Source organism: Malus sylvestris, chromosome 12 (genome assembly GCF_916048215.2).
Source record: "Malus sylvestris chromosome 12, drMalSylv7.2, whole genome shotgun sequence".
In the NCBI taxonomy this organism is placed as follows: domain Eukaryota; kingdom Viridiplantae; phylum Streptophyta; class Magnoliopsida; order Rosales; family Rosaceae; genus Malus; species Malus sylvestris.
This window is the reverse complement of record NC_062271.1, coordinates 18012151-18031752: the sequence shown is the minus strand read 5'-3', so window position 1 is coordinate 18031752 and position 19602 is coordinate 18012151. Positions and strand designations below refer to the sequence as shown.

The 19602-nt window shown below is 37.9% G+C and overlaps 2 protein-coding genes across 2 annotated transcripts; one reads left to right on the top strand and one right to left on the bottom strand.

Annotated features, from left to right (window-relative positions):
* Positions 1 to 13410: 13410 nt before the first annotated feature.
* LOC126592429 (CASP-like protein 5A1) lies at positions 13411 to 17027 on the bottom strand. Its single transcript, XM_050258115.1, has 3 exons — positions 16570 to 17027; positions 16303 to 16435; positions 13411 to 13839 (listed from the first exon to the last, which is right to left on the bottom strand). The coding sequence occupies exons 1-3, from the start codon at positions 16782 to 16784 to the stop codon at positions 13648 to 13650; spliced, it is 540 nt and encodes a 179-aa protein (XP_050114072.1). The 5' UTR covers positions 16785 to 17027; the 3' UTR covers positions 13411 to 13647.
* Positions 17028 to 17873: 846 nt separating this feature from the next.
* Positions 17874 to 19183, top strand: LOC126592431 (ubiquitin-like protein 5). Its single transcript, XM_050258118.1, has 2 exons — positions 17874 to 18164; positions 18911 to 19183. The coding sequence occupies exon 1, from the start codon at positions 17941 to 17943 to the stop codon at positions 18160 to 18162; it is 222 nt and encodes a 73-aa protein (XP_050114075.1). The 5' UTR covers positions 17874 to 17940; the 3' UTR covers positions 18163 to 18164; positions 18911 to 19183.
* The last annotated feature ends 419 nt before the right edge of the window (positions 19184 to 19602 follow it).

Sequence of the window (19602 nt, the reverse complement as noted above, 5' to 3'; positions counted from 1 at the left end):
ATCAACAAAATAATCAAGCGTACTTTGAAAACTAGCTTGAACAAGGCTAAAGGTTGTTGGCCAGAATTTTTACCCCAAGTTCTTTGGTCATACCGCATTTCGTATCGGACATCAACATGAGAGACCCCATTCTCACTTGCCTTTGGTACAGAGGCAGTTGTCCCAGTTGAGGTTGAGCAAGCAACGTTCCGAGTCCAGAATTACGTGCAAAGCGAAAATGACAAACAACTTACCCTCAACTTAGATCTAGTCGAGGAACATAGAAACCAGGCTCACTTAAGGAATGTCTCCTACAAGCAGCGCATCTCCAACTACTATGACACAAGGGTCAAACCTCGGTTTTTCAAAGTGGGGGACAAGGTATTGAAGAAAAGATTACTCTGCGACATAGTCCCGAGTGAAGGAACACTTAGTCCAAACTGGGATGGACCGTTTGAAGTTGTTAACATCAGTCGCCCTGGCTTTTACAAGCTTAGAAGCTCCGATGGCAAGACCCCTGGCCATCCATGGAACGCTGATCACTTGAAGTACTATTACAAGTAAACTCACATTGTACAAGTGTTAAGCTTCAACCGTTTGGCATCCTATGTAACGAAGACTATTTGGCATGAATTCAATAAAGAGGTGATTTAGAAAACTCAATCCTAATCCTTTTGCATTCCTAGCAATGAAACACTAGGGTTCAAAGCTTCAACATGAATGCTTCCAACATGAAACAAAGTCTATGTCAACAAGACTATACAAATAAACGAACAGCTTCACAATATATTCGTTCAATCATACATTCCAACATATTCATACATAAGTCAACTGTTCTTCGAAAGGGTTCAACATACTTTGTGTCATTCGACACTTGCTACAATGTGCCTCAACACCTTGCCCTTATTCTCACCAACCAGGTGATGAAATATGAAGAAGGAACTCATATTCATGCCACCAACCAGGCGATGAAATGTACAACCTGTACTCTCCTTCATGCCACCAACCAGGTGATGAAATGTACAACCCGTACTCTGATATCATTTGGCAACTTGCCACTTATGCCACCAACCAGGTGAAGAAGGAACTCATCTTCATGCCATCAACCAGGTGATGAAATGTACAACTCGTACTCTCCTTCATGCCATCAACCAGGTGATAAAATGTACAACCTGTACTCTAATATCATTTGGCAACTTGCCATTCATGCCACCAACCAAGTGATGAAATGTACAATCCGTACTCTCCTTCATACTACTAACCAGATGGTGAAATGTACAACCTGTACTCTAATATCATTTAGCAACTTGCCACTCATGCCACCAACTAGGTGAAGAAGGAACTCATCTTCATGCCACCAACCAGGTGATGAAATGTACAACCCGTACTCTCCTCATGCCACCAACCAGGTGATGAAATGTATAACCCATACTTTAATATCATTTGGCAACTTGCCATGCATGCCACCAACCAGGTGAAGAAGGAACTCATCCTCGTGCCACCAACCACGTGATGAAATGTGATGAAAGGTGATGAAGGAACTCACCTTCGTACCACCAACCAAGTGATGAAAGCAACTTACCATTCATTCCACCTACCAGAATACGATTGGTACAACTTGTACATGTGAACTCGTAGCATTCACAAATAATCAAAAACCCTCAAGCTTAACAACTCAACTAAGGGAGCACTTATGCCAAACAAGAGTTATAGTCACCAACAAAGTCTTATTGCAAGACAACAACAATTTCAGTGCATGGCATACGAAGATCAAGCTATTCAGCCCTCTTGCATTTGCTTCAGACATTTCTCATCTGTAACAATGCAAACACTACAACTCGTAGCAAGCTTCACACACTCTTGATTAAGACAGTGTGAAGCAAAACCAATTTATGGTGCCAACAAGAGCTTCATCAAAGGAGTTTAACCATAATTCTCAAAAGCTTCACACACTCTTGATCAAGACAGTGTGAAGCAAAACCAATTTATGGTGCCAACAAAAGCTTCATCAAATGAGGGCAACCTCAATTCTCAAAAGCTTCACACACTTTTAATCAAGACAATGTGAAGCAAAACCAATTTATAATGCCAACAAAAGCTTCATCAATGGAGGGCAACTACAATTCTCAAACCTACGAAGCAAATTCAATTTATATGGGTCATCCAAACCTTTGACTACTACAAGTTGTGGCTTGCATCACAATCTCTTACTCAACAGTGTGGAAGTAAAATTTGTATATGTTGTCTCTCCCACATTTTCAAATTTCTAGTTTCCCCAAAAAATTAAAAAAAAAGAAGAAAAAAAAAGGAAATTCAACAAAGCTTCATCAATGGAGGACAACTACAAATTCTCAAAAGCTTCACACTATACCATGAATTGATTTTGCTTCACACTATCTTGATCAAGATAGTGTGAAGCAAAATCAATTCATGGTACCTAACAAAGCTTCACCAACAAAAGCTTCATCAATGGAAGACAACTACAAATTCTCAAAAGCTTCACACTATCTTGATTAAGATAGTGTGAAGCAAAATCAATTCAGGGTACCCAACAAAAGCTTCAACTCCAAAGCTTCACCTACAAAACTTCAACTCCAAAGCTTCACCTATAAAAGTTTCAACACAAAAGCTTCATCCACAAAGCTTCAACTCCAAAGCTTCAACACAAAAGCTTCCCCCATAAAAGCTTCACCCACCACAAAAGCTTCACCCATAAAAGCTTCACCCATAAAAGCTTCACCCGCAAAAGCTTCACTTACCACAACAGCTTCACATACAAAAGCTTCACCCACCACAAAAGCTTCACCTACAAAAGCTTCACCCATAAAAGCTTCACCAACAAAAGCTTCACCCACCACAAAAGCTTCACCCACAACTACAAAAGCTTCACCCACCACAAAAGCTTCACCCACAAAAGCTTCACCCATAAAAGCTTCACCCATGAAACAAAAGCTTCACCTACAAAAGCTTCACTCATAAAAGATTCACCCATAAAAGTTTCACCAACAAAATCTTCAACCACCACAAAAGCTTCACCCACAAAAGCTTCACCTACAAAAGCATCACCTACAAATCTTCAACACAAAAGCTTCACCTACAAAAGCTTCACACTATCTTGATCAAGATAGCGTGAAGTAAAATCAATTCATGATACCCAACAAAGATTCACCTACAAAAGTTCACCAATAAAGCTTAAAAAATATATATATTTTCGGAAATTCAAAAATTCAAAAATTCAAAAATTCGAAAATTCGAAAATTCGAAAATTCAAAAATTCAAAAATTCAAAAATTCAAAAATTCAAAAATTCAAAAATTCAAAAATTCAAAAAAAAAAAAAAAAAAATGGCTAGGCCTCATCTTCTTTGGGCCTAACAACTTTCATAACAAATATATATGAAAGAGGAGTTTGGGGCTACCACTTAGAAAGGAAAATGGTGAAGTTTTGTTACTTTGGAAACTTGGCTACTAGCAAGACACCTCCTTCATCAACCCTCGACCGTAGACTTGAGGGACTCCTACCATATGCTACTGCACCTTGATACTCGGAAGTCTCACGACCACTCAGTGACTTGGATTTTTTCAAGTCTCCAACGGAGAAGTTTTCCTCACTCGGAAAATTAAGGGAGCACTACCTCAACCTACATGCTTCACTCACAAAGCTTCAACATACAAGCTTCAACAAAAGGAAAAATTCAAAGAACTTAGTAAAGAAGGCCTTGGAGTATTTAACACAATACATTGAAATGAAGCAAAGCTTATTTATTGATATCTCTGATAAGTTACAAATATGTACATATACATGAATCAGAAGACAACAAGAGGGAGCCTTCACAAAGGTTGCTTAGGAGAAGTCTCAGTAGTCAGCAGAGCCTCAGAAAGAGGAGGCACCAGAGGGTGATTATTCGGAGCCTCAGTACTAGGCAGAACCTCATAAGGATGAGGCACCGAAGGTTGATCATTTGGAGCTTCATTACGCGGTACAGCCACAGAAGACGAAGGCAATAAATGCCTTTGGAACAAACCCACAAACCTCTAATGATCAAGTAAAATCTGACCATTAGATTCCTGCAGCTGGTCGAGCTTCCTCTTCATGTTTGTAGCATAGTCATGTACGAGCATGTGCAAGTGTTTATTCTCATGCTTGAGCCCTCTGATATCCTGTTTGAGACTTATCACTTCAACCGCCAATGATTCAACTTGGCGGGTTCGAGCAAATAGGCGTTGGGCCATATTAGACACAGAACCTGCACACTGAACACTGAGAGCCAGATAATCCTTAATAGCCAACTCATCAAACCGTTTGGAAAGTAGTCTGTTATCTTTGGGAGTGAGAAGGTTCCTGGCCACCACCGCAGTTGTCATATCATTCTTCATCACAGAGTCCCCAACGGTAAGAGGACCAGTAGGGGATAAGAAGGATGGGCGCCATATGTTGTCTTGAGAGGGCATGGCTGTCTCTTCACCAAGTTTTAAGTCAAAACGACGGTCGGATGGGCCAGACATTCTCAGAAATGATGAAGGAGAAATGAGGTGCAATAAATCTCTGAAGTAAAAAAATAAAGGGAAAATTCCTACAAGTAATAACTCTCGGAACGTAGTTCTTGCACAAAATTGGTGCCCCTATAAAAGAAAGGGCAACATGGCCGTTGGTTCAAAAATCGAAGAGGTACCACTCTTTGGATTTCGAGAAGCAGATTTTCCTGAGTAAAATATGTCGACAATCCCCACACGCAATATCAGTTCCTCAGGTACCACAGATAACTTTTCCAAAGATCTCTGACAAAGTTTAGACACATAAATTTTAAAGGTCTAGCTACCCTACTATTACCCACAAACCTCCGTGCTCTGTGGCAAGGTCGACTGGCAAAAATACCCAACCTTTACTCACATTCGAGAAAACACTCCCAACAAGATTGCTTGCTCAAAAATCGAAGAGGCACAACTCTCTGAATCTCGAAAGCCAGACTCCCAACAGGATTACTTGCTCAAAAATCGAAGAGGCACCCCCTCTAAATCTCGATAGCCAGACTCCCAACAGGATTACTTGCTCAAAAATCGAAAAGGCACATCTCTCCGAATCTCGAAAGCCAGACTCCCAACAGGATTACTTGCTTAAAAATCGAAGAGGCACCGCTCTCCGAATCTCAAGAACCAGACTCACAATAGGATTGCTTTCTCAAAAATCAAAGAGGCACCGTTCTCTGAATCTCGAGAGCCAGATCCCTGACAGGATTGCTTGTTTGAAAACCAAAGAGGCATCGCTTTCTGAACTTCGAGAGCTATTTCCTTGGATAAAGCTTGTCTGCAATCTTCACATGCAACATCAGCTTTCCAGATACCACAGACCACTTTTTCAAAGTGCTCTGACAAAGTTAAAACACGTGAATCTTGCAGCTCCCACTACATTGTTATGACCGAGAAGGGTAAAGGAACACCGTTACCACTCACTGTTGGGACAATTCCTATATATGTCGACCTTCATCCTCCACAGCCAGGCAGACTTGCAAATAAAAAAAATGTTTAACTTTTCTTCACATCTGAGAGGGCACTCTCAGCAGAGTCTCTCGAAATACTCAACTTCTTTTCCTCCCGATAATACCTCTGTAAACAAGCCACACCACACCAGAGCAAGAGTATCTTATATCATCAGGGTTAAAAGTAACAGTATTCCATATCATGCTTTTTCCCTATCTTTTACTTTGGCCTTGTTCTTACCTGCAAGACAATGAGAAATAGAGCAATCAGTCAACACTTGGAATCAAGCTTTCAGTAAGGAACTGACTGCCTGGAACCCCTTGCTTGATTACTTACCTGACATTGCTCTCAAGTATTCATCTTCAACATCTTATGCTTCCAAAGAAGATACCACATCTGCCTGAGGAACAGATAGGGCAAGTGAGAAGGATACAAGGAAATGTATAGACAAGCGTAACAGAACACGTGTTGATACATCCACTACTTTGTCAACAGCAAAAGTATCCCATATCATTAGGGTCGAACGTACTCTAGATTTGATGAACTTGTTTTGGCCTTTAAATTCTTGAGTCGGCCTTATACTTTGGAGGAAACCAAAAAACCCTCCAGCCCAGTTCAAGAATAAGTCTGTGGAAAGTTACTTATTCAAAAGCAAAAGTGTCTCATATCATCTCATCTCCATTTACTTCTTCTTATCCTTATTGCTATTTACGACACAAGGAGAAGGAGAACAATCAACCAGAAACCGAAGTCGAACCTCCGATCTAGGTTGCTTGCTTACCTTATATATTACCTCTTTCGGCAAATCTCCTAGCTCGGCGACTTAGGGGACTCCTACTATAAGGGTTGTATCGCACTTGACCAAGCCCGAAACTACAAGTAAGCTTCAAGTGAAATTGATACATTACCGTGTGCATCTTCATCGGTTAAAGATACCACCCCTGGATGGAGGAAAAGTACTTCCAGAGATGATGCCACATCTACATATGAGACAGATAAGGCAAGTGAAAATGATACCACACTTCGGTACTTAGAAGTTTCGTGATTACTCAATGGCTTGGATCTTACAAGTCCCCAACCGAGGAGCTTCCCTCACTTGGGAATTTAGGGGAACACTGTTTGTACCATACTTGACCAATCCTGAAACTACTGAGCACTGGTCAACGTTATACCGTCAAGGACCCAGAAGAGTTTCCCTCTAACCAGGAGGCCAATCATAACGCGACGCGTGTCGACATTAGAAGCCAATCATAGCGCGACACGTGTCAACATCAGAAGCCAATCACAACACGACACGTGTCAATGTCAAAACAAAGCTAGAAACTCTCTTCTATAAATTAGATTTACCATGCTCTTGCTCATTTCCATAAGGTTAGTCTAGAATCCTAGATTCGAGCGAATGGGAATTACCCGCACTAAACCTTGTGAATATAAATTAGATTTACCATGTTTATTACTTATAATCCAATTAGGGAATTATATAGAGTTCTTTAATTTGATTCCTAAAATGATATTGATTAACGTAATTAAATGCTAATATCATGCATCTTTAATTCATGAATTGTTTAATTGACAGGATTGTGGAATGACGTTGAATATGATTGTTATTATTATGATTAGTTTAGTTGATCAATGTAGCTTGAGATTAATATTATGCTTCGTTTTGTTATTTGATGTTACATTCTATGGATGTATCGTGCTGAAGATAAAGTGAATGATGTGATAATTGTTCGAGTGTAATGTATGACGAACTTTGAATGGCTTGATCCCTATTAAGGGTATGTAGACAGTCTAATGAGGAGGTTAGATGCAAACATAAGATATACAAAAAATCACTACGAAATTTGATTATGGAGTTGTAATTTGCCATATTCCGGAGGCGGAATAAGTTTAAGATACGAGTTTTGGTGACTTCACGTGTCGATCCTGGGCGTATGTTGGGATCGGGGCGTGACATGTCCACCCAATCTTTTTCTTGTATTTTCTTTTTCAGGAGGGGTATGGTCTATGTCCCCCCTTCTTTTTCCTGTATTTTCTTTTTCAAAAGGGGTAAGGTGTATGTCCTCCCCTCCTTGTATTTCGTTTTTCTTGTTCTATGAGTGGTAAGGTTTATGTCCCCCCTAATTAGGTGTAACTTCTTTTTTCCTATTAATAAATTTACTTTGTCCCACTCCCACAGAGGTTTTCCCCCAAAAAAAAAATAAAATAGAAAACCTTACTACAATAGCCATAGTATTTAATCTCACATAATTCAAAGCACATTAAAAATACCAAAAATTTAATACTAAAGCATACTAAAAAAAATTCATAATAATAAATTTACAAGTGTGGAAATTGTATAAAAAAATATGCAAACACTTGTGGTCGCATCTTCTACGCTTTGATGACGATGATGATGGTGGGTACGTTGTCGTTTGAATTTTTAAATCCTACCAACCCTCTTGAACAACGTGTTCATAGGGGGAGTTCAAAATAAATAAAAATTCATAATAATAATGTAAAAGTATGAAAAATGTGAAAAGAATGTACAAATGCTCATGATTGCATCATCTACACTTAGACGATAGTTACATCGTCGTATAGTTTTTTCAAAACCCTCCAAACCCTGATGAATAGTATTTATAGTGCAGAATTAATAAAAGTTCATAATAATTAGTGTAGAAGTGCAAATTTTAAAAAGAATACACAATCACTCGTAACCACAAGTTTAAAAACATGATAGAAGCCTTGAAACAGGAACTTGAGGCTGAGAAGCTGAAGTGCAGCGTCCAATAGGTTAGTATATCATCAACGGTCAAAAGATTCACAGCATAACCAAATTCACCGCATTTTTCATTTTGTACAATCCAATCCAATCCATATGTTCTCAACCACGAAACACATCCCATATGCACTCCAGTTTGAAAGTTTTTACCTTCATTGGCTATTTAAGCCGTCAAAGACATTTTTGGACGAGATGCATGTGCTCCCTTACAGTTCTTAATTCATGCTGCTTTCTGGGAAACTGAGGTATATGTGGGTAACGACTGCTTTAATTGAAAGATGTGAAATCCTGGAGGTTTGGGTGTCTGTTCGTAACTTTATACGACTTTATTTCAAAGTTATATTATTGTTATATACTAATGGTAGTTTTCCCATTTGTTTTGGTTTTTTGTCTTTTTTAAGACATATCTGAAAAAATAAAAACTGGATAAAGAGTTTTGTCGGGAACAACTATAAAATCTGATGCACTTCCAAGAAATGTGTAGCCGTTACATGTTTACCATGCTGTACTAGATATTCAAGCATTCACACTTAGTAATTAGCCACTTATTATTACTAAAGATAATTGCTTCTCTGCTAGTCTGCTGCAATCATTCCCTACATGAAGAGAACTAGTTTCGATCTCCCGGGGTTGTGGAGCTCTCGGGTTCTGCAGGGTTAGTTCTCAGGTCATGGAGAAATCTTGTTATTGTCTGCACTAACACTTCATTGTCCTCCTGTTGACTTGCTGGGGCAGGAGCAGTTGTAGAATTCTGTCATGCATGAAACCAAAGAAGAACAAGAACTTAATCGCATTGCATATTAGCATGCACATAATTAAGATTTAGAAGATAAACTAATAGAAATTAGCCAAGAGATCTTATGGAAGATACCTTTCGTCGCTTAGGCAGTTTGCTCCCGGTGTCCATCATCCCAATCAGCTCATCACACTGAAGAACAGAGATTAAACAGAAGATTAATCGTAATCAAAACTTCGGTCTAGTATGTATAAAAATGGAACAAACCCATCTTTCCAAAGACAAAAAAGAAGGATGCCCGAAGTGGTAATTATCTGACAAATACTGATTTACTAACAATGTTAAATTTTGATTACATTGCATACACTACCTGTTTTACTATTTTTTCATATGTCCTTGCACACTGATATAGCCTTCTTTCCTCCTCAACTTCCTTATTAGACATGGTCTCTCCAACCCTTCTCTCTTTGGGACAAATTGTTCAAGAAAACAGCAAGGGTTGAAACCTATATATAGCTATGGTCAAGGTGCTCAAAGAGCAAGTTAGTCATGGGTTTCTTAAACCTTGTAGCTCTACGCCGCCACTCGTAAAAAGGAGGAGATACCGTTATCTGGCCTGCCGTTTCTTCTCTCTTACACTTTCGAATGTTAATCTCGTGCTTATCACACACGGAAGTTGATATATAGGCTAACGTAAGAGTTAAACACTTACCAAAAAGAAAAGATATACATCTTCTTAGAAAAATGCAGTCCGTTACCGGTTATAATTATATTTCTTGAACAAGTTAACGTACGTTGTTCTTATTCATCAACCGTCGCCCACGAGATTTTCTCATTGCACAACTTAACGTATGGTGTCGAAATCTAATATATATGTATGCAAGGTTCTAAAAGATGGCGCTAGTCGGACGGCTGGCTGGGGCCTAATGCCCAGGCGGATTAGGCGAATTTAAGTAAATCTATTATATTTCGTGTAAATAAGTATCTGCTTATACTTAAAATATATATCATTTCATCATAAACTATAAAATAAAATGACGTATATATTATGAAGTATTGGAACATACTGAAAACATGGGGAACAAAGATATAATGTGTGTTAATTTAAGTAAGCGACAAGTCTCTTATAATTTATTGAAAAAAATAAAATGTAAAATTAAAGTTATCTATTTTCTGTCTAAGTGGGTGGCGACCTAGGCAGGTATTTAGGTGGATTTGGGCGGGTTAGGCGGGTTCCTAGGCGGTTTAGGTAGGTGCCTCAACAGATCTAGGCGCCCTTTCTTAATTTTCAAAGACCTAGGCATTAATCGGGGCAGTGGCCAGCTGCCTAGCACCTAGGCGGGACCTAAGCGGCCTTAGGTGGAAATGTTTAGGACAATGTATGTATGGCCATAATGTACTTTTTTTTAAGAATAATTTAGGAGATGAAAGCATAATTATTTGGTCCTTAACCTAAAAAATGCTTCCATAAACCATGGAAAATCGGTTTCAACGTGGAATTCCTAGTATTGTTATTACTTTATCCTTTTGAAAGAAAAGCTACTAACTGTATTTTGCCAATCCACTTGTCTTTTTTCACACAATATGCTTTTCAACCCTCAATTCCCTGAACAAAGACCAACCGCCATTTGTCATTTTTCACACTAATCATAGACGCTTGAACTGATTACATGATTATTTGCATCAAAATTCTCACTAAAGTAGTTCTAAAGAAATCTTCCTACAATAGATATATACATTATTTGTGAGAAAGAGCGGAGGAAAAAGAGAGGGGTATATCAACTAAGCTTGGCAATTTCTGACACGGTCTGTTAACTCGACACGAAATTAACAAGTTATCAAGTCAACACGATAATGAATTGGGTCGTTATCAGGTAACCCAATAAGCACTTGTTAAGATAACGGGTTGGTCATGGTGCACACGTAGGTAACCCGATACACAATAAGTAAAATATTAATTTAATAATTTTATAACTCTAAAAAATTATAATAATTATATATATATATATATTAAATTTAATTTAGAAAATGAGGTAATATATTTTTATATGGTATAGTACTATTGTTTTATTTTATTTTTTTTCATAATTATTTTGGTAAACTTCTCATAATTTGAATGATTTATAATGTTTGGTTTTTCTACACTTAGTTTATGCGAAAGAGAGTTCTGATGTGGAAAACCTTACTGAAAACATTATCAACATAACTCTTGAAGGCAATAGATCAAGCCAAAGTTTTAATACAATTTTCCCATGATGATCGATGAAAATTGAAGGATTTTGTAAAAGGAATAAAATGCAAGCTTTGAGTTTCATTGGCAAGGTTTTAACTTTTGATAAAGGCTTCACAATCTTAAAAAGAAAAACTCCTTCATTTTGCATATCCTTGCACATTTGATATTTTGTAGTAGGCTTTTAGTGTATTGGTGCTTTTTTATTAGGCTCTTATTTTGGAGTGTAGATGTAGCACTTAACGACAAATGTGTTTTTATGTTTTAAAGTAATATTTATGTGACAATGTCGTATGTGCAAATTTAAGAAAAAAAAAATATTTTTCTTAACGGGTCATTTTATCTGTTGGGTAAAGTGACTCGACCTATTAAAATAATGGGTGTGACACGATACGACCCGTTCAAATAACAGATGTTACACGAAAATGACACGAAACACGACAAACACAACTCATTTTCCAGGCCCAATATCCGCATTGAGGGTAAGTTAGTTTTGTTATAGGTTTAGGGTTTAGGATGATAACAATATCAACTACGAAAGCAGTAACTATGGCACTTGAAGAAAATAACATGAAGGGGTAAATCCCCTAGATGCATATATACCTCTTTTTGTCATTTCCTCTGCTCTTTCTCATAGATAACGTATATTCCCATTTTGTTAGAGCGTTTTTAGAACTACTTTATTGAGAGTTTTAATGTGGATAATCATGTAATCAGTTAAAGAATCTATGATTAATGTTGAAAAATGACAAAGGAAATGGTTTTTTTTTCATGGATTTGAGGGTTGAAATGCAATAGGTGTGAAAGAAGACAAGTCGGTTGGCAATACACAATCGATGGTTTCAAAAGGACAAAGTAATCATAGTTGATGAATTCCATGCTGAAACCAATTCCCCTTTGCTTTATGGAAGCGTTCTTTAGGTCAATAACTAACTCCATGTCCTAAATTATTCTTAAAAGTACATTAAGCCCACACACACACACACACACACACACACACACACATATATATATATATCATATTTTGATACCCTATGCCCTATGAGTTAAGTTGTGCTACGAGACAATCTTACCGGTGATGGTTGATGAATAAGAAAGACGTGGGGTATGCTGTTCAAAAAACATTTGTCCAAAAAAAAAAGGAAGTTCAAGAAATATAGTTGTAATTGGTGACGAAGATGCATTTTTCTAAGTATATATATATTTTCTTTTTGGTAAGTGTTTTAACTCTTACATTAGCCTATATCTCCATTTTTGTGTGTGATTAACACGAGATTAGCATTCGAAAGTGTAAAAAAAAAAAAAGAAACGCCGAGCCATATAACGGTATCTTCTCTCTTTTTGCGAAGGGTGGCGTAGAACAATAGTCACAGACAATTGGTAACGGCAATAGAAGATTTAAGAAATCATGACTAACTTATAAACCGACGAAAGAGCAAACCGAGAGTCCCTCAAATACTCTAAAAGCACGAGAAAGATCTTGACATTTTACACTAGGGATCTCAAATCCTCTTCTGAGACGAGAAGAAAACAATGTATATAGGTATGAAAGCGAGACTATAACCCAACTACTTATAAAACCATGCAATGTGGGGTGAATTCTCAACAATCTACCACAATGACCAATTTGAGAGGGAAGCAGAATAGTTTGGTTCTTAACCTAAAAAAGCTTCCATAAACCATAAAAATTCGGCTTCAACATGCAATTCACAAATTATGATTACTTTATCAATTGAAACGAAAGCTAATGGTTGTATTTTACCAACTTGTCTTCCATCGCACCTGTTGCATTTCAACCCTTAATTCCATGAGAAAAACTGAGAAAACACCAACTGTTAATCCAGTTTTCAACACCAGTCGTAGAAGCTTTAACTAATTACATGATTATCCACAAAACTTTCACCAAATAGTTCTCAGGAAACTTTTATGCAACCTAGAACCCTTCTCTTCCTTTCCCAGGCATCAAATGATGAGGAAAAGAAGAGGGAACGAAGAAAAGAGTATATTAGTTTCGTTTATCGTGGAATGTACTAGGGCATCTCGATCCGGTACCAACAGTTGCCTGCAGTTTTTCTAAAGTTGCTTTCAGTGCATACATAGAGCCCTAGGAAGTTTTAAAGCAAGTTTAACATGAATAGATCAAACAAACAGCATTTTGTATCTCTCAGGCACTTGCTAGGTTTTAGAAATCATACAACAGTATAACGCATTGCAAGAAACCGATCGACAATGCAGAAAAAGATTCATAACAAAAACAAAATCTGATACACATCTCCATTTTAAAGTTATTGTCATTTCAATAAAACTCTGCCAAAATGTTTCTATATACAAAATAAGGGAAACCATAATAACCTGTAGAAGCACTGCCATAGCTGTGGCAGAGATCTCTTCGCACCAAAGAAGCCAACAGTTGGGAATGAGAAGGCTCTGATCACTTATGAATATTCCTCCCCAGCCGTATTTTACCGTGAAGCCAGTGACCAGAAGTTTAAAAGAAAAGTTGGTGACACAGCAAACCAACTGATAAAAGCCATAGCTGTGGCAGTCTCAAACCTTTTGCAATGGTTAAAACCACATTTGTTAAGATCATTGGCAATGAGGACAGTGATTCCAGCAGAAGCACATGCGGCAGCAAATGTAAGAGTGGATGTGATCTGCACAAAAAGAAACACTTGTATATCTGTAAGCTTGTGATGGACAGATTTAGGTCTCGAACAGCGGGACTTAATGCCCCTCTAAAAGGTCGTACCCAGTGCACAAGGCTCCCACTTAATGCCCCTCTGATGCAGCAAATTCACTTTTCAACTTTCAAAAAATGGATATTTGCACGCACAAGTACATATTAACAAAGCATCTTGTTAACGAATGAATGAAAAACAGAAATACTAAGGGCTCGTTTGGATGTGCTTTTAAAATGGCTGAAAGCGCTTTTAGAGAAAATGTTTTTGGGTTCCAAAAGCACTTTAAGTGCTTTCTACAAGAAGCACCAGTTATGTGCTTCTTCCAGGAAGAACTTTAAATGATTTTCCAGGATTTACTTGCATTTTCACTAAGGATTGGTTCCAAAATCATTTTCACCAAAAGTGCTTTCAGTTATTTTAAAAGCACATCCAAATGAGCCCTAAGTTATCTGCCATAGAAATGAAGGTAACATCTCAAATGGCAAAACCCGGGAGGGACATCTAGTCATCTATCAATGTCAAATGTGGCAAGGGTGAGATGGCCATTTAATAAGACTTAGTTTAAAATTTGCCTAAAACAACACACGAAATATGTATATTGAGGATGGAGTGGTTTACCAGTTAGGTCTGACCAGTGGTACATTACCACAACCACCACAATGGTGAGTGAAAGTGAGGTATGTGGATTAATGTGAGTGCCCCTGGACAAGTTTCGTTTCTTGTGTGTATTGTAGTGGTGCATTTGAAGCGTGTTATGTCTCTAAATTTGTTGACTCACCATGTTTTTGTTAAAAATTCTGGTATCAGAGCGAGGCAGTTAGGGATCGACAAACCACAAAGTTTCTACTGTTCATTCCACAAGCTGAGACTGTGAAAGCTGAGACTGTGAAACTTGTCTGAGATTAAGCTCGGCGGGTATCAAGAAGTTCCACAGCTAGAATTATAACATGTGGTCAAGAAAGGTGAAAAGTACCAGGTATGGCTACTATGATGCCTGATTATTCAAGAGATCACAACATTGGACAGTCAACTAATAGAAATTTATTTAGTTGGTGGTCTTGGATGAAGTGGTGTTTTGCTGTAATACTAGACAATGGATGGTAACACTATCAACTACCAAAGAATAATCTAGAGCGGCAACTATGGCACCTGAACAAAGTGCATGGTTGATGCAAATGATTGACTATGCAGTGCCAGTCTACTGTTAAATTCAGTTAGTGATCTGTTTAGCTTCATTTGAGTGGCAGCCTCTCCTCTCAACCAATGACAGAAAACGTAGAACTATAAAAACAGACTAAGATTTTCTCTATATATAAATAGCTCAGCTGTCATTCTTCATGTAGTATAGAAGTTATGGTGACAGCATTGGAGTCTTTAGTTTATGTGTGTAATGTCGTACATTAGCAGTATCCAAGTTATATTCAATCTGTTGTCCCATGGTGTGTTTCATGCATCCCTGGAATAACAAATTCTACTATCGAAGCAATGGTATATAAATAATTGGGTAATCACATACGGACAAAGCAGCTAGTTAACATTTGAATGGACAGATCACTGCCTTTCTATTTCACCAGGGACAGAACCAGCCATGAGACTGGCCCAGCCCCTTATTCTAGGCAAAAAATAAAAAAAAGTAGAAGTTATTGTGGCGTGATGTTGTTACATTGGTCAGTATAGGTTAGTATGGCTTTGATCCTGCCCATTTTTAGAGAGGAAACAGAAAAGTCAAAAGCATTCAGGCACAGAGACATTCCTACTGACTCTGTATTTATCACTAGCTTAGTCTGGTGGTGTGTTGTTGCTCTAGTTTGGTTATTAAACTTGTGAGTTGGACAACTTTCTACCCGCTTTTACTGAACAAGGTATTGATTCCGAATCAGTGACTGATGATTTTGATGCTTTGAAGACAAGGACGTCAACATTTAAATAGTTTTACATTGTATTAAATACTGCACTTTTGTTTGTTGTATTCTTATCTTGTTGTTTTGTTTGTCAGTTGGTTATCTTTTTATCATTTTGGTTTGTTTATGTATATGTATGCATTCTGAGGGGTATGGCTAACTACGTCCCCCTGACTAGGTTATTTGTTTTTGTTTATTAATAAAATTCACCCGTATCCGTGTATTTTCTTCAAAATCTTGTTAGGTTTGTAAGTTTGAAAACGCACGAAAACAACTGATATTGTGCCAAAATTTCAAATCCTATGTGAAATTAGATAAAGCATTAACCACAAATCAACTTTTGCAGGTCAGTATCCACAGGGAGCTCCTGTGATAATATGCACCCCTATCGAGTTTGGGGAATCTATCGGTGTCACATTCGGTTAAGTGCTAGCTACAGATTTTGCCAATGATTTAAACACTCAAATTCTACTAGTTAGTGGCTAATCAACAGAAGTAATGCAACAAGACTTGAAGGGTTAAATTCATATCTTACCCCATCTCCAATGGTGAAGAAACACACAGCCTTGCAATTGCGCAAACTCCGCCCCACCAAAAGAGCATACAAATCAACAATCGCCATTGACAAACTCCACACACATTGCAAGCTAACAGCAGCAACAAGGTAGCTACATTTCACCCAGCAAAACCAAACCCAATTCCAAACACAAAAATCATCAAAGACTCAAACTTTAACCAAAACCCATCTCAATAAACATGTAAAAACTGCAAAAATCACGAACCCAGCAAAAGCCAGCATTACCAGAAGGCGGTGACGGTGGGAAAATCGGAAGTGGAGGCCATGACGGAGAGAGAGATTGCGGCGAAGCAGAGCTGGCAGAGACGCAGGGCGAGCCCACCGGGGGTGCCAGGCATGCCTTGGACGTCCTTCATCCTCACTCTGAGGGCGTTCTGGGCCGCCACGTCAGTCGTGGGCGGGGCCTCCACCGGATGGACCAACGGGCGGCTGACGTACATAACTCTATAAAATCTCTCTGCACACCCACTCTACAGAGACAAAAGCGATCGCGATGAAACCATGAAGTTAGAGTCGGAGGAGGAAGAAGATGGGAATTAAAGAAATGGTTGGAATGGATGGGAGTTTTGTTTGTCTGCTTTCTTTCACATCAGTCATCAGTCATCAGCGGCGTGCTGCTGCCTAGTGGCTTGACACTTGTTTATGTGTTCTTGCTGCACCCTTTGCTTTTGGAAATTTGGAATATGCTTCCTTGTTGAGCATTTTGGTCGGGCACTATGCTTCTTTTAGTAGAATAAAAAGAAAAGTCGATAAAATAGAACAAAAAATTTCAAAGTAATATTAGGAAAACCAAATTTTTATAAGAAAGTTCATGTCACGACTCACGATCAAAGTATTAAATATCGATGATATCGGAAATATCGATAGTCTAAAAATACGGAAATTTCAATGAAAATATCGGGATATTATCGATATCGATAAAAATTGAATAAAAACCACGAAAATTGTAAGAAAAACTTGGAAATTTTTATTGAAACTTTGCAGGATGTTTATTTAGTCAATTATCTATTAGTTTATCACAAAAAAATGGAAGAAAATGCATTGCATGATAGATATAACTGATTTAAGTTGATTATATAGCGAGCTGGCAAACATTATGAGTGTAGAAAATATGTAGTAATTAATGAAAGAAGTTTAAACACACCATAATTATTTATATATAATGAATTAGTACAATATTTTACATTTTATACATTGCATGGTAAGATACATGAGTGACTTAGTAAGGTCTAAAATATCGATGATATGGGAAATATCGGTAGTCCAATAAAATATCAGTAGTCTAAAATACGAAAATTTTGATAGAAATATCGAGATATTATAGATATTTTATAAGAAAGTTCATGTCACGACTCACGATCATAATTAAACGAACAAAGAAATAGGTTCAACGTTATTTTAGTATTAAGAAACCAAAGAAAGAAATGGCTTTGAAAAGAAAGGTAAAACTCGTAGACTTTCTAGTCGGCCAGCCAATCAAAAAGACCATAAAGCCCCTGTAAGCGCTCTATATATCAAAATCCTTTCGTTATTCGCGGTGTTTTAAGTCTCCCAAACATCTCTCTGCGCGATCGATTGAAATTCCAAGAATCGAAGATGATCGAGGTGGTGCTGAACGACCGTCTGGGGAAGAAGGTGAAGGTGAAGTGCAACGAGGATGACACCATCGGCGACCTGAAGAAGCTGGTGGCGGCTCAGACGGGCACCCGCTCCGACAAGATTCGGATCCAGAAGTGGTACAACGTCTACAAGGACCACATCACCCTCAAGGACTATGAGATTCACGACGGCATGGGCCTCGAGCTCTATTACAACTGAAGGTTCGGATTGAAATCTCTCTGCAATTTCAGATATTTGGGGCAAGTATGTTGTTTTCTAGGGTTTTTTTATTGGTTGGGTGAATTGGGGCTGTTAAGTTTTAGGGTTTATTGTATGGGTTAATTTCCTGGTTGAATTTAATTATTTCGACCGAATGTTTGGATATTATCTCTGCAATTTCATCTGTAACCATGATATGGTTATTATTTTTACTCCATTTGGGCCAATTCGATTGTTTTTTAGGGTATTTGATTTGTTGGATGAATTGAATTTTTGACTTCTAGGGTTTCTTGTTTGTCGAATTTCAACTGTTACGTAGTGAAGGCGTTGAATGCAGTGCATGTTTATGGTCGACTCTTAGCTAATAGAACAAAGGCAACTAGATGTTTGACCCTCTATACATTACTTGCCCTTCACATCCAGTCCTTTACCTATATGAAACAAACGCAGACTTTAACAGGACCAAAGAGGGATGTTTCGTGGTTTATTGGGGTTCTTGTTGTGATCACTTGTTAGTTAAACAGAAAAAAATACAGTAGGCTTGATTGATGGACTTGGTTAAGTGATCAATTAGATGTTCATGTGATTGGCTAGAGCTTTTCTGATTGGAAATCAGCTGATCCTCAAGAAATTTGATTACATTACTCGTAGTTTGTCGCTAAGTGCATATGCTAATTGGTAGATAATTTCTGTCATACCAACAAGGCAGCTTCAGAATGATAACATAGAAATTTCTGTGTGTTTTCAGGTGTTCCGGCCTTATTACAATGTGCTGGTGGTGGGATTGGCGTTTAGTCTCTACAAGAAGTGGCTGTATGTATTGAAAACCGGTTGTATGCATTGCAAACCGTAGAATGATGCAGATTAATGTTTTTCCTAAAACTATTTGGCTACATGTAAGGATTAACTGCATATACATTTGTGTTATTTGTGTTGCCACACATTCAGTCTCAGTATTCAGTATTAATGGTTTGCGACTGTGATATTTTGAATCAGAATATATATTACTCGGTCTTTAAGATGGGATTGATCTATAGAAAAGAATGATCTATTATTTGGATGGAATTTGGAGGGGATTAGACATGAATGAAGCTCATTCCTTTATCTTCCTACTAAATTGGGGATTGGAATGGATAAGTTTCTTTCACGACTATGATTAACCATCTTTTATCTTCAACATACCTATAAACACTAAAATTCCTGAAAAGCAATGGATAAGTCTCTGGATAAATTCTTTATAAGAATGAATCCCTTGATGCCATCTCCAAAAGTGTCCGAAATACCATAATGTGTGTTTGATTCAAGGCCGTAGAAGCCTGATCTTGATCAAACGGATGCCGCAAGAACTTTTGTAATGGTATGTGGTGTTTGACTTTGGTGGTTAGGAAACTGGCTCATATGAGTGGTGTTTGATTATTCTTCACAAGCATGATGATGAAT

Excerpts from the sequence above, each read along its gene's own strand:
- LOC126592429 (XM_050258115.1), bottom strand. The coding sequence starts at position 16,784 with ATGTACGTCAGCCGCCCGTTGGTCCATCCGGTGGAGGCCCCGCCCACG. Across the intron at positions 16,436-16,569 it reads CCCACCGTCACCGCCTTCTG|CTACCTTGTTGCTGCTGTTA; the intron begins GTAATGCTGGCT and ends GGTGAAATGTAG. Across the intron at positions 13,840-16,302 it reads TCTTCACCATTGGAGATGGG|ATCACATCCACTCTTACATT; the intron begins GTAAGATATGAA and ends CTTTTTGTGCAG.
- LOC126592431 (XM_050258118.1), top strand. The coding sequence starts at position 17,941 with ATGATCGAGGTGGTGCTGAACGACCGTCTGGGGAAGAAGGTGAAGGTG.